Genomic DNA, 14663 nt, shown 5'->3' with positions numbered 1-14663 from the left:
TAAAGGTCCTGAGGTTAGAATTTATTCCGGGCAGAACACTGAAGACAGCTTGCAGTCTGAGAGATGGTGACCAGGAAGTTGTCAGAGCTGTGTGGGTAAGCTGCAAGCTGACCTTGCTGAGAAGGGAACAGGTAGGAGAGGCTTAAAGGGGATCACCAGGTGGGCAGAGGGTAGAAAGGGTGCACTAGGCAGAGGGAACAGCTTGCACATGTGTGCAGAGGTGAGAAACCACTTTGCAATTTCTGGGAGCTATGGAGATGTAGAAACTTGGTCTTTGTTTCGAGAGTGATAGGGAGCTACTGGGGGAACTCTCAACACTCCACCCCCTGCCATGCTAGGTCTCTGAAGCCGGATTTTGTGCTGATCCGCCAGCACGCCTTCAGCATGGCACGCAACGGAGACTACCGAAGTTTGGTCATTGGGCTGCAATATGCTGGAATCCCCAGTGTTAACTCCTTGCATTCTGTCTACAACTTCTGTGACAAGCCCTGGGTGGTAAGTAACAGGAAGGGTGCCACTGGCAGAGGGAATAGCTCATGCATGCATGTGGGAACTTGAAACCACTCTGCGATTTGGGGGAAGTGAGTGTGTTCAGAAGCTTACAGATTCCCGGTGAAGGACTCACTGACCCAGCTCTCCTGGTTCTCATAGTTTGCCCAGATGGTTCGACTGCATAAGAAACTGGGGACAGAAGAATTCCCTCTAATTGATCAGACCTTCTACCCCAATCACAAAGAAATGGTGAGTTTGGGGAAAATAGAGTGGGCAGGAGGGAAGATTCATAACTACTGCAATAATATAAAATATTGATATATTATCAGCTGTGTGATATCAAGAGTGTGGCTGCTGTGTGCACGTGGGGTCATGAAGTTGCTTTGCGATAGGGTCTACCATGAGTTTCCTTATGCTTACAAGGAAAACTAAATCATAATACATTCCAATATTTATCAGATCCTGTTATTCATGTTATCTATTTTTGCCAGTATTAAAAACCGATTTCTAATGTGAATTGATAGAATTAATGTAATGAATCAGAATATATTACATATAGAAATCAGGTCATTATTACTAACATTATCAAATATTCCTTCTGATAGAAATTTTACCTATATTCAAATTAGGATTGCCAATAACATTTATCAATAGTAATGTTATAAATTAAATTGTTGGCAAGGCACGGTGGCTTATGCCTGTAATCCCAGCACTTTGAGAGGCTAAGGTGAGCAGATCACGAGGTCAGGAATTCAAGACCAGCCTGGTTAACATAGTGAAACCCCGTCTCTACTAAAAATACAAAAATTAGCCGGGCATGATGGTGCATGCCTGTAGTCCCAACTACTCGGGAGGCTGAGGCAGGAGAATCACTTGAACCCAGGAGTTGGAGGTTGCAGTGAGCCGAGATCACACCACTGTACTCCAGCTTGGGCAACAGAGTGACACTTCGTCTCAATAAATAAATTAATTAATTAATAGAAATTGAACTTTTGGTTACTATTATAAAATATAATCACTGGCCTGGCACGGTGGCTCACGCCTGTAATCCCAACACTTTGGGAGGCCGAAGCGGGCGGATCGCATGAGGTCGGGAGTTTGAGACCAGCCTGGCCAACATGGAGAAACCCTGTCTCTACTAAAAAAATACAAAATTAGCCGGGCGTGGTGGTGCATGCCTGTAATCCCAGCTACTTGGGAAGTTGAGGCAGGGGAATCGCTGGAACCCGGGAGGCAGAGGTTGTGGTGAGCCAATATCGCACCATTACACTCCAGCTTGGGCAACAAGAGCAAAACTCCATCTCAAAAAAAAAAAAAAAAAAATATATATATATATATATAAAATCACTAATATTACAAATTATCACTAATACTATAAATTATTTTTACTGTTGTAAATTACGAGTACCTATGTTATGAATTAAATTGTAGTTTCTAGTAGAAATTGGATAATCATTATTAATAGCATCAAAGATCATTGCTGTTATTACAAATGATTATTGCTATTACAAATTGTGCTCTAATATAAATTATAAGCACCTGTTTTGAATTATATACGCATGGCACACGCAATGGAGACTACCACAGTTGGGTCATTGGGCTACAATATGCCAGAATAAAATATGCTGAACATTTGAATAATAGAAATTGAATTATCGTTGCTAATATCATCAAATATAACAATTAATATTATAGTGCATTATGGTGTTACAAATTAAGTTTATTAGTATAAATGATTAGTACCTATGTTGTAAACTATTATAATTATTTTTTAAAAATGTAAACCCAAAGTGGGAGGATCTCTTGAGCCCAGGAGTTTGAGACCAGCCTGAGCAATGTAGTGAGACCCCATTTCCACAAAAAAATTTAAAAATCAAGGGCCGGAGGCCGGGCGCGGTGGCTCAAGCCTGTAATCCCAGCACTTTGGGAGGCCGAGGCGGGCGGATCACAAGGTCAGGAGACCGAGACCACGGTGAAACCCTGTCTCTACTAAAAAATAGAAAAAAACTAGCCGGGCGAGGTGGCAGGCGCCTGTAGTCCCAGCTACTCAGGAGGCTGAGGCAGGAGAATGGCGTGAACCCGGGAGGCGGAGCTTGCAGTGAACCGAGATCCCGCCACTGCACTCCAGCCTGGGCAACAGAGCGAGACTCCGTCTCAAAAAAAAAAAAAAAAAAAATCAAGGGCCGGGCGCGGTGGCTCAAGCCTGTAATCCCAGCACTTTGGGAGGCCGAGGCGGGCGGATCACGAGGTCAGGAGATCGGGACCATCCTGGCTAACACGGTGAAACCCCGTCTCTACTAAAAAATACAAAAAATTAGCCAGGCGACGTGGCGGGCGCCTGTAGTCCCAGCTACTCGGGAGGCTGAGGCAGGAGAATGGCGTAAACCCGGGAGGCGGAGCTTGCAGTGAGCTGAGATCTGGCCACTGCACTCCAGCCTGGGCGGCAGAGCGAGACTCCGTCTCAAAAAAAAAAAAAAAAAAAAAAAATCAGCCTGGCGTGGTGATATGCACCTGTAGTCCCAGCTACTTGGGAGGCTGAGATGGGAAGATCGCTTGAGCCCTGGAGGTTGAGGCTGCAGTGAGCCATGAGAGCACCACTGCACCCCAGCCTGGGCAACAGAGTGAGACCCTGTCTCAAAACATTAAATAAATAAGTAAATAAAATTAAACCATTAGTACAAACAGTGTAAAAGTTGTTACAGATCTAACTATTACCAGTGTTACAAATTAAGATTACTAATATAACCCATGAGTACCTATGTTTTGAATTATCTTGTAGTTCCTAATAGAAATCATTACTAATATGGTTAACATTCTAACTGCTATTATAAAAAACACTAATATTAAAATTTTGATTACTAATATAAATTATGAGTACCACAGTCATGAATCAAATTTTAGTTACAAATAGAAATTAAATAATTGTTACTAATGCAATCAAATTGTATAAGTAATTTTGTCAATTTTTACCAATATTACAAATTATGTTTACTCATATAAATGATCACCAATTTTATGACTAAAATTACAATTAAATATCAATATTGACCCAACATTATCAACTTGATCAAATAAACATTGCTACTAATATTAGCAATTCTTACCAGTATTACAAATTATGGTTACTGATATACGTCAACAGTGTTATAAGTTAAGTTTACTCACAGATAAAGATTGAATCATTAGGTTTTTGGTTTTTTTTTTTTGAGGAGGAGTCTCACTCCGTCGCCAGGCTGGAGTACAGTGGCATGATCTCGGCTCACTGCAGCCTCCGCCTCCCAGGTTCAGGCGATTCTCCTGCCTCAGCCTCCCGAGTAGCCAGGACTACAGGTGTGCGCCACCACACCCAGTTAATTTTTGTATTTTTAGTAGAAACGGGGTTTCACCATGTTGGCCAGCATGGTCTCGATCTGCCCACCTCGGCCTCCCAAAGTGCTGGGATTACAGGCGTGAGCCACCATGCCCGGCCTAAATCATTAGTTTTAAGGAAACCCAATTTGTTTATCATTATTATTATTCTACATTCTTTGAAAGACATTACAGCAGAATGTGATTAAGAGCATAGACTCTGTAGCCAGAATTTCTGTGTGAGAATCTTACCTCCACAACTTATTAGCTGCTTAACACAGGAAAAGTTACTTAAACACCCTGTACCTCAGTTTATTCATCTCCAAAATGTAGGTAATAATAGTTCCCACCTCATATAGTTGGTGTGAGAATGAAATTACTTAGTAAATGTAAGGTGTCTAGAACAATGCATCTGGCATATATTAACTGCTACCTAAGTGTTGACAAATTTCTCCTTCTATTCTTAGTTGGTTGAGTATTTTTGTCATGAAAGGATGTTGGACATTGTCAAACGCTTCTTCTCTGTTTATTGACATGATTGTGTGAATTTTGTCCTTTATTCTATGAATATGGTATATAGTACATTAATTGATTTTCATGCAAGTTGATAGGTTCATAAGTTTGTTTATGATGTGTCTAGGTGTAGACATTTGCATTCCTAGGCTAAATCTCACTTGGCCTTGGTATAAATCCTTTTTGTATGTTGTGGGATTCAGTTTGTGATTATTTTGTTAGGGATTATTGTATCTATATTCATAAGAGACATTGCTCTGTAGTTTTCTTATGATGTCTTTGTCTGGTTTTGGTATCAGGATAACACTGGCCTCATAGAATGAGTTGGACAGTGTTTCTTCTTCTTCTATTTTTGGGAAGATTTTGTAAAGATTGTCATTAATTTTTTTTTTTTTTTTTTTTTTTTTTTTTTTTTTTTTGAGACAGGGTCTTGCTGTGTTGCTCAGGCTGGTCTTGAACTCCTGGGCTCAAGCGATCCTCCTGCCTTGGCCTGCCAAAGTGCTAGGATTACAGGCGTGAACCACCATGCCTGGTCAGCATTAATTCTTTTTAAATGTTTAGTAGAATTCACCAGTGAAGACATCTAGTCCTAGGTATGTCTTTGTAGGAAGTTTTACTTATTCCTAAATCAATCTCTTCCCTTGTTATAGGTCTATTCAGATTTTCCATTTCTTACCAAGTCAGTTTTTGTATTTTGTGTCTTTCTAGGAATTTGTCCATTTCATCTAGGTTTTCTAACTTATTGGCACATAGTTGTTCACAGTACTCTCTTATAATACTTTTTATTTCTGTAAGGTCAGTAGTATGTCCACTCTTTCATTTCTGATTTTAGTAATTAGAGTTTTCTGCCCTTTTTTTTTTCTTAGTCTAAAGGTTTATCAATTTTATTGATGTTTTCAAAGAACCAAATTTTTGTTTTATTAGTTTCTCTATTTTTAAGATTCTTTATGTTATTTATTTCCACTCTTATTTTATTATTTTTTTCCTTGTGCTTGCTTTGGACTTAAGTTTGCTCTTTTCTTTCTAATTTCCTAGAAAAAAAAAATGGAAGATTAGGTTATTGATTTTGATACCTTTCTTCTTTTTAGATATAGGCAGTTAAAACTATGAATTCTCCTTTAAGCACCACTTTAACTGCATCCCTTACATTTTGATATGTTGTGTGTTCATTTTCATTCATCTCAAAGTATGTTCTAATTTCCCTTGTGATTTTTTCTTTGACCTATTGGTTATTTAGGAGTGTGTTACTTTCCACATATTTGTAAATTTTTCTAATTTTTTCTGTTTTTGATGTCTAGTTTCATTCTGTTGTGGTCAAAGAACATATTTTGTATAATTTCAGTCCTTTTCAATTTGCTGAGATTTGTTTTCTGACTTAACACATGGTCTGTCCTGAAGAATGTTCCATGTGCACTGAAGAAGAATGTGTATTCTGCCATTGTAGGGTGAAATGTTCTATAGATGTCTATGAGGTCTAATTGGTTTATAGCATTTTTCAAATCTTCCTTATTGGCTGGGCACAGTAGCTCACGCCTGTAATTCCAGCACCTTGGGAGTCTGAGGCGGGTGGATTGCTTGAGTGCAAGAGTTCAAGACCATCCTGGGCTACATGGCAAAACCCCATCTCTGCAAAAAATACACACGCACACACAAAAAGCCACATGGTGGCACACGCCTGTAGTCCCAGCTACTCAGGAGGCTGAGGTGGGAGGATCACTTGAGCCCAGAAAGTGGAGGTTGCAGTGAGCTGAGATTGCACCACTGCACTCCAGCCTGGGTGACAGAGTGAGACCACATCTCCAAAAATAAATAAATAAATAAAATAAACTTCTTTGTTGGATCCCTGTCTAGTTGTTTTATCCATTTGTTTAAGTGGGGTATTGAAGTCTCCAGCTATAATTGTTGAATTGTCTATTTCTGTCTCCAATTCTGCCTGTTTTTATTTCATATATTTTATGCTGTGTTGTTAGGTGCATATATGTTTATTACTGTTAATCTTGATGGATTGACCCTTTTATGATTATAAAATGTTTTTATCTTAAGTAACAATTGCTGTTTTAAATTCTATTTTACCTCATATTAGTATAGCTATTCCAGCTCTCTTTTGGCTACTGCTTGTGTGGTAAATCTTTTTCCATCCACTTACTTTCAACATTTCAACATCTAAAATGTGCCTCTTATAGACAGCATATAATTAAGTCATGTTTTTCATCCACTGTGCCTATTAACCCTTTACCATTTGCCCTGAGAATACTCTCTGATGGCACTTGTGGCTGCAGTGTTTACCCCGAGATAACTTTGCCACAAACTATCTCGTTTTTATTATTATTTTCACGTCACTCTAGTATATTGACTTTGGAAACAAAAGGCATCATTCTATTTATAGCATTCTGTTTGTAGGAATGGTATTTCCATTTACAAAATATAATAATTCTCAATCGCTGAAAATGCTGAAATTCCTGCAAATGACGTTAACATCATTCTTGAACAGTTGTTGGCTGAAGATTCATTTGATGAATCTGATTTTTCCAAAATAGATGATTCTGATGACTCAGATGATTCTGATGTTAGTTCTGCTTAGAAATAACTCCAAGAAGAGTTTTCATATTTTGTTTTGGCACTGAAAATCAGTCAGCTTTGCTTCAGCCTCAAAGAGCATGTTTATATAAAATCAAGTGAGCACAGGCATCAAGCTGCACTTTTTTTTTTTTTTCCTAAACGGGAAAAGGGTTAATTGCAGTGTTTAATTAACTTATGTTATTGTAATTACTGATAAGGTAGAGTTTATGTTTGCAATTTTGCTGTTTGTTTTCTATATCTTATTTTTTGTTCCTGTATTCCTCTGGTAATGCTTCTTTTATGTTAAACAAATATTTTCTCGTGTACTATTTTTAATTTTTCTGTTGTTTCTTCCCTATGTCTTTTATTTATTTTTTTAATTTAAAAAATTTTTATATATTTTTTTGAGACAGGGTCTGCTCTGTCACCCAGGCCAGAGTGCCATGGTAGGAACATGGCTCATTACAGCCTCAGCCTCCTGGGCTCAAGCTACCCTCCTGCCTCAGCCTCCTGAATAGCTGGGACCACAGGCACATGCCACCATGCCCAGCTAATTTTTAATCAATTAATTTATGTATTTATTTTTATTTTATTTTATTTATTTATTTATTTATTTATTTATTTATTTATTTATTTTGAGACAGAGTCTCACTCTGTCACCCAGGCTGGATTGCAGTGGCGCAATCTCGGCTCACTGCAACCACCACCTCCCAGGTTCAAGCAGTTCTCCTGCCTCAGCCTCCTGAGTAGCTGGAACTATATGCGCCTGCCACCACGCCCAGCTAATCTTTTTGTATTTTTAGTAGAGGTGGGGTTTCACCATGTTGGCCAGGCTGGTCTCAAACTCCTGACCTTGTGATCCGCCCACCTTGGCCTCCCAAAGTGCTGGGATTACAGGCGTGTGCCACCATGCCTGGTCAATTTTTAAATTTTTTGTAGAGACAGGATCTTGCCATGTTGCCCATGCTGGTCTCAAACTCCTGAGCTTACGTTATCCACCCACCTTGGCCTCCCAAAGTGTTGTGACTATAGGCATGAGCCACTACACTTAGCCTGTTTTTTTTTTTTTTTCCTTAGTCGTTTCCCTGGGAATTACAATTAACATCATTATTTATATTACTCCAGTTAGAATTAATACCAAATTAAGCTCAGTAATACAAAGAAATTGCCTCTAACTTTATTCCTTCATCCCTCCTTTGTGCTATCATTGTCAAACAAATTACATTTTACACATTGTGTGCCCATGAACATAGTTATAGTTACTGCTTTATGCAGTTGTCTTTTAAATCAGATAGGAGGAAAAAAAGTGTTACATGCAAAAAAATGCATTTATACTGTCTTTTATATTTACCTATGTAGTTAACTTTACAGGTGCTATTTATTTCTATATGTAGATTTACATTACTAGCTAGTATAATTTTATTTCACCCTGAAGAACTCCCTTTAGCATTTCTTGTAGAAGCGTGCTAGTGATGAATTATCTCAGTTTTTGTTTATCTGTGAATGTCTTAATTTCTCCTTCATTTTTGAAAGATAATTTTGCTGGATGTAGAATTCTTATTTGGCAGTCTTTTTCTTTCAGTACTTTGAATACGTTGTCCTACTGCCTTCTGACTTGAAGATTTCCAATGAGAAATTAGCTGCTAATCCTATTGAGGATTCCTTGTATATGATGAGTTACTTCTCTCTTACTTTCAAGATTCTCTCTGTCTTTAGCTTTTATAAGTTTATGATGTGTCTCAGTGCCCATCTCTTTGAATTTCTTAGTTGGAGTTCGTTGCACTTCTTGAATGCATAGATTAATGCTTTAAATCAAACTGGGGGGATTTTTAGCTACATTATTCCTTCGAATAGTCTTTCTTGAACCTTTTTTTCTCTCTTTCCCCTCTCCTTTTGGGACTCCCATCATGTGGGTGTTTATATGCTTGATGGTGTTCCACAGACCTCTAGGACTATGTTCATTTCATTTACTTTTCTTCTTTCTCTTCCTCAGATCAGATCATCTCACTTGACCTGTCTTCAAATTCACTGATTCTTTACTCTGCCAGCTCAAAGCTATTGTCGATCCCCTCTAGTGAATTTTTCATTTCCGTTATTATGCTTTTTATCTCCAGAATTTCTTTTTTTTTTTTTTTTTTTTTTTGAGCTGGAGTTTTTCTCTTGTCACCCAGGCTAGAGTGCAATGGCGTGATCTCGGCTCACTGCAACCTCCACCTCCCAGGTTCAAGCAATTCTTGTGCCTCAGCCTCCCGAGTAGCTGGGATTACAGGCACACACCACCACGCCTGGATAATTTTTGTATTTTTAGTACAGAGGGAGTTTCACCATATTGGCCAGGCTGGTCTCAAACTCCTGACCTCAGGTGATCCACCTGCCTCGGTCTTCCAAAGTGCGGGGATTACAGGCGTGAGCCACCACACCCGGCCCAGAATTTCTTTTTTGTGTAATTTCTCTTTATTGATACTCTCTACGTATTAGGATATCATTTTATCCTTTCCTTTAGTCCTTTAAACATAGTTTCCTTTAGTTCTTTGAAAATATTAAAAATCACTGATTTACAGTTTTTGCCTATTAAGTCTAACATCTGGGTTTCCTCAGGGACAGTGTTTGACTGCTTTTTTCCCTGTGTTTGGGTCACACTTAATTTTGTCTCTTTGCATCTCTCATAAGTTTTTGTTGAAAACTGGACATTTAAATAATATAATGTGACAACTCTGGGAATCAGATTATCTCTCCTCCTCAGGATTTGTTTTTATTGCCTTGTTTTGTTTTGCTTTTAGTGACTTTCCTGAACTAATTCTGTAAAGCCTGTGTTCTTTGTCATGTGTGGCTACCCAAGTCTCTGCTCCATTAGCTTAGTGGTCAGCTAACGATTGGACAGATATTTCTTTAAATCACCTGAAACCAGTAAGTCTCCCAGACTTTGCTGATGGGCTCTGTGTGCATGTTGGGGTGTGCCTTTAATGCAAAGGCAGGCTGTTTACAACTTTGCCTTATCCTTCATTTCCTGCTTGTGCAGAGTTTTGAGGTCAGCCAGAGATCCTAGGCATACATACAGCCTTATGCGTATTTGTGGTTTTCTACATTCCCAGGCATATGTCAGAGCTTTTTAAAGCCTAATAATGGACTGATAATGGACATATCATTACCTAGATTTTCCTTTTACGTTTTCTTGATAAGCTTGTTGTTTTTTCCTAATTGTTATCACTGCTGTGTTAAACAGTTGCTGCTAATTGTTTCTGAAAAGCACCCCCAGAGAAAGCTGTTTATACCAGATGAGCCCCATGAGTAGAGTATTCAGGATAGTGCCAGACAGATAAAATAAAGACAGTTCTCTGGAAGTGAGGTTTTGGAGGAACTCCAACCCTGTTCTGCCTCCTCCAATGGTTGCTGGTCTGCTGGTTTTCACCGGAATTGCAGGGCTGTTGGTTTTCAAGGCTCTTGTGGAGGTGAGGAGAAGGGATGCGTACAGGAGAAGTTCAAATGCCACAAAGTTTCCTGTTGTTACCAAGATTCAGTCATTTTCTTGAAAAAACGCTTTCTGAATTATAAACCTTGGTCAATTTCCAGAGTTCTGATAAGTTTGTTTTGACAATTTTTGCCAGTGTTCTCATTGCTTTTAAGGAGGAGAGGATTTTTATAGGCTCTTAAATTTCTACTGACATCACCTCCAGGCATATCTTGTTCTTTCCCAGACCCAGCCCTAAGATAATAGTATTTCAAAGCCAAGATCTGGGAACTAGATTTACTCATTGCCACTGGAATGTTCTTGCTTCAAGGCCCTCTCATTGTGCAAAGCTAGGACATTTCACTTCTTAATTTCACATATATGTGTATATATAAAATTTTTATATGTGTGTGAGTAGAAGAATCAAACTGTTTTTTTCTTCTGCTCTCACAATACAATGTGTGGAGGTTTTTACACGCACACACACCAAGCAAGCAATTAATTCTGCAGCAAATTAATATACCAGCTGGATGTCCTGCAATTCAATTCTGACACTGTCTACCTGGAGGATAGCATCAGATCACACAGGTTAAGGATGCAGTCCCACAAAACTAAGCCCTACTTCTAATGCTGATGGCAAGCCCCAGGTTATTTTACCTTTGCTTCTGACCAACTAGCTATAAATCGGGGTCCACAACCCCTTCCTCAGGTTCAGTTAGGTTGCTAGTGTGACTCATGGAACTCAGGGAAACACTTATTTACGTGATTGGTTTACTATAAAGAGTATTACATTACAAAGGATACAGATGAAGAGATGCGGAGGACAAAGCATGTTGGAAAGAGCACAGAGCTTCCATGCCCCACTCTTCAGGAACCCCACATGTTCGGCTATCCAGAAGGTCTCCAACTCTATCCTCTTCAGCCCTTAATGGAGACTTCATTGCATAGGCACGATTTATAACTGTATAGAAATGTGATGGGACAGCCGGGCGGGCTCACGCCTGTAATCCCAGCACTTTGGGAGGCCGAGGCAGGCGGATCACCTGAGGTCGGGAGTTCTAGACCAACCTGACCAACATGGAGAAACCCTGTCTCTACTAAAAATACAAAAGTAGCCGGGTGCGGTGGCGCATGCCTGTAATCCCAGCTACTCAAGAGGCTGAGGCAGGAGAATTGCTTGAAGCCGGGAGGCAGAGGTTGCGGTGAGTCGAGATCGCACCATTGAACTCCAGCCTGGGCAACAAGAGAGAAACTCCATCTCAAAAAAAAAAAAAAGGAAAGAAAGAAAGAAAGGAAGGAAGGAGGGAGGGAGGGAGGGAGGGAGGGAGGGAGGGAAGGAAGGAAGGAAGGAAGGAAGGAAGGAAGGAAGGAAGGAAGGAAGGAAGGAAGGAAGGAAGGAAGGTGATGGGGCAAAATGTGTGTGATCTTGTACTAACAGACTGAGTGGGGAAACCCAGCAAGGCCTGTCTGTTCAGAGCCTTAGACTCTCTCTGAAACATCCCTTTCTTCTGGGTATTGGGCAGGACCCCTTCTGAAAGGGAGGTCTTTTTTTTTTTTTTTTTTTTTTTTGAGACAGAGTCTTACTCTGTCGCCCAGCTGGAGTGTGGTAGTGTGATCTCGGCTCACTGCAGCCCCCACCTCCCAGGTTTAAGCAATTCTCTTGCCTCAACCTCCCAAGTAGCTGGGACTACAGGTGTGCGCCACCATACCCGGCTAATTTTTTTTTGTATTTTTAGTAGAGACGGGGTTTCATCATGTTAGCCAGGCTGGTCTCGAACTTCTGGCCTCAGGTGATCCACTTGCCTTGGCCTCCCAAAGTGCTGGGATTACAGACGTGAGCCACTACACCCAGCTTTTTTTTTTTTTTTTTTTTTTTTTTTTTTTTGACTCTGTCACCCAGGCTGGAGTGCAGTGGCGTGATCTTGGCTCACTGCAGCCTCCGCCTCCTGGGCTCAAGCAACCTTCCCACCTCTGCCTCCTGAGTAGCTGGGGCCACAGGTGCGTGCCACCACACCTAGTTAATTCTTTTGTATTTTTTATAGAGATGGAGTTTCACCATGTTGCTCAGGCTATTCTCAAACTCCTGAGCTGAAGCAATCTAACTGCCTTGGCCTCCTAAAGTGCTGGGATTACAGGCATGAGCCACCATGCCTGGTAATGCTGATTTAATTGTATATTTTTAAATGTAAGACATTAGCATGGTTCTAAAAGTCAAAATATAAAAAAGCATCCACAGATAAAATAGAAAACCTAAATGAAAATAAATAATTTCCTGGGGAAACACAGTTTACCAAAATCGACCCCAGTAGAGGTTAACAAACCAATTTCCATAAAAGAAATAGAGAAAGTTATTAAGGAACTGCCCCATAAAAAAAGCATCAGGCCCAGATGATTTCACAGGGGAATTCCACTGAAATGCTAGAGACCAGTTAATCCCAATGGCCATATAAATTGTTCCACAGAATGGAAAATGAAGACAAACTTCCATATTACCTTTCTAAAGCAATTGTAACATTAATAGCACAAACAAAAGCATAGACCGGGTGCAGTGGCTCACGGCTATAATCACAGCATGTTGGGAGGCCAAGGCAGGTGGATCACTTGAGATCAGGAGTTTGAGACCAGCCTGACCAACATGGTGAAACCCCCTCTCTACTAAAAATATAAAAATTAGCTGGGCGTAGTGGTGTGCGCCTGTAGTCCCAGCTACTCTGGAGGCTGAGGCAGGAGAATAACTTGAACCCAGGAGGCAGAGGTTGAGTGAGCTGAGATTGTGCCACTGCATTCCAGCCTGGGTGATAGAGTGAGACTTTGTCTCAAAAAAAAAAAAAAAAAAAAAAAAAAGCATAGACCATTTTAACTATAAATATCAATGCAAAAATCCTAAATAAAATATCAGCAAACAAATTCAAAACCACATTAAGGGTGAGCACGGTGGCTTACATCGTAATCCCAACACTTTGGGAGGCCAAGGCAGGAGGATTACTTGAGCCCAGGAGTTCAAGACCAGCCTGGTCAACATGGTGAAACTCCATCTCTACTAAATACACACACATACACACACACACAAAATTAGCCAGACGTGGTGGTGCACCCTTGTAGTCCCAGCTACTCGGGAGGCTGAGGTGGGAGGATCACTTTGTCCAGGAGTTTGAGGCTGCAGTGAGCTATGATCCCACCACTGTACTCCAGCCTAGGTGACAGAGCCAGACCTTATCTCAAAAAATAAAAATAAAAAAGAATGCAGTAACAGCAGCATGTGAAATCAACATGCGGAAATCAGTAGTTTTTATATACACAAATAACCAGATAGAAGATATAATAGAAGAGAAAACATATACAATAACACCAAAAAAGAAACCATAAAATATTTTGGGATAAGATCAACAAGGGATGTGCAAAGTGATATGAGGAAAAGTTTAAAACAGTCCTGAAAGGCACAAAGGTAAATTTAGGCAGATGGAAAGGCATTTCTTGTTCTTGGATAGAATGAATCAACATCATGAAAATGGCAGTTCACCTTCTCAGGTCCTTATTTAATTTATACATTTAATGTGATTCCCAAAAATATACCTACAAACTTATATCTAGAGCTAGATGAGTTGATGGTAAAGTTCATATGGAAACGCAAACATGCGAGAAAAACTAAGAAAACCCTGAAAAAGAAAAGTAATAATAAGGACTCATACTCACAGCCCACAGGAAGTCTGATGCCTCTGCCACCAGACATTTTATGAAGATTTTATTTATTTATTTATTTATTTATTTATTTGAGACAAAATCTTGCTCTGTTGCCCAGGCCGGAGTGCAGTGGCATGATTGTAGCTCACTGCAGCACCAACCTCCTGGGTTCCAGCAATCCTTCCACCTCAGCCTCCTGAGTAGCTATAATTACAGGTGCATGTATAGCTAATTTTTTGTTTGTTTGTTTATTTTGTAGAGGCACAGTCTTGCTATGTTGCCTCGGTTGGTCTCAAACTCCTGGCCTCAAGCAATCCTCCTGCCTTGGCCTCCCAAAACTCTGGGATTACAGGCGTGAGCCACCATGCCCAGCCTGAAGTTTTTATAATTTAAATAGTATGATGCTAACCCGTGAATAGACAGGCTGACACATTAAAGGAAGAAAAACAAAAGTCCAGTTATAGATCCACATACATATGGAACTTTAGTGTATGATCAAAGTAGTGACTCGAGTCACTAGAGCAAAGAGAGACTTTTTAGTAAAGTTTCGTTTTTGCCATCTAAATTCTTCATTCATCTAAAATTCATTTTCATATACAGTGTGAAGGAGGTAGGGATTGAG

The 14663-nt window shown here is 39.9% G+C and overlaps 1 protein-coding gene and 1 long non-coding RNA gene across 4 annotated transcripts in view; both read left to right on the top strand.

The window, feature by feature from the left end:
- Positions 1 to 14663, top strand: part of SYN1 (synapsin I) — a 50199-nt gene that overhangs the window by 14681 nt on the left and 20855 nt on the right. For all 3 annotated transcript variants that reach the window (XM_015127296.3, XM_028842222.2, XM_015127295.3), the window contains exons 4-5: positions 339 to 495; positions 652 to 741. In XM_015127296.3, the coding sequence (XP_014982782.1) occupies positions 339 to 495; positions 652 to 741 (247 nt within the window). The remainder of the gene's footprint in view (positions 1 to 338; positions 496 to 651; positions 742 to 14663) is intronic.
- Positions 9025 to 12609, top strand: LOC144338576 (uncharacterized). Its single transcript, XR_013412817.1, has 2 exons — positions 9025 to 9099; positions 12273 to 12609. It is a non-coding gene; the product is annotated as an uncharacterized LOC144338576 (long non-coding RNA).

The sequence above is a fragment of the Macaca mulatta genome, chromosome X (genome assembly GCF_049350105.2).
Source record: "Macaca mulatta isolate MMU2019108-1 chromosome X, T2T-MMU8v2.0, whole genome shotgun sequence".
Classification (NCBI taxonomy): domain Eukaryota; kingdom Metazoa; phylum Chordata; class Mammalia; order Primates; family Cercopithecidae; genus Macaca; species Macaca mulatta.
Note: the sequence above shows the minus strand (reverse complement) of the source record. Positions and strands in the feature narration are given on the sequence as shown.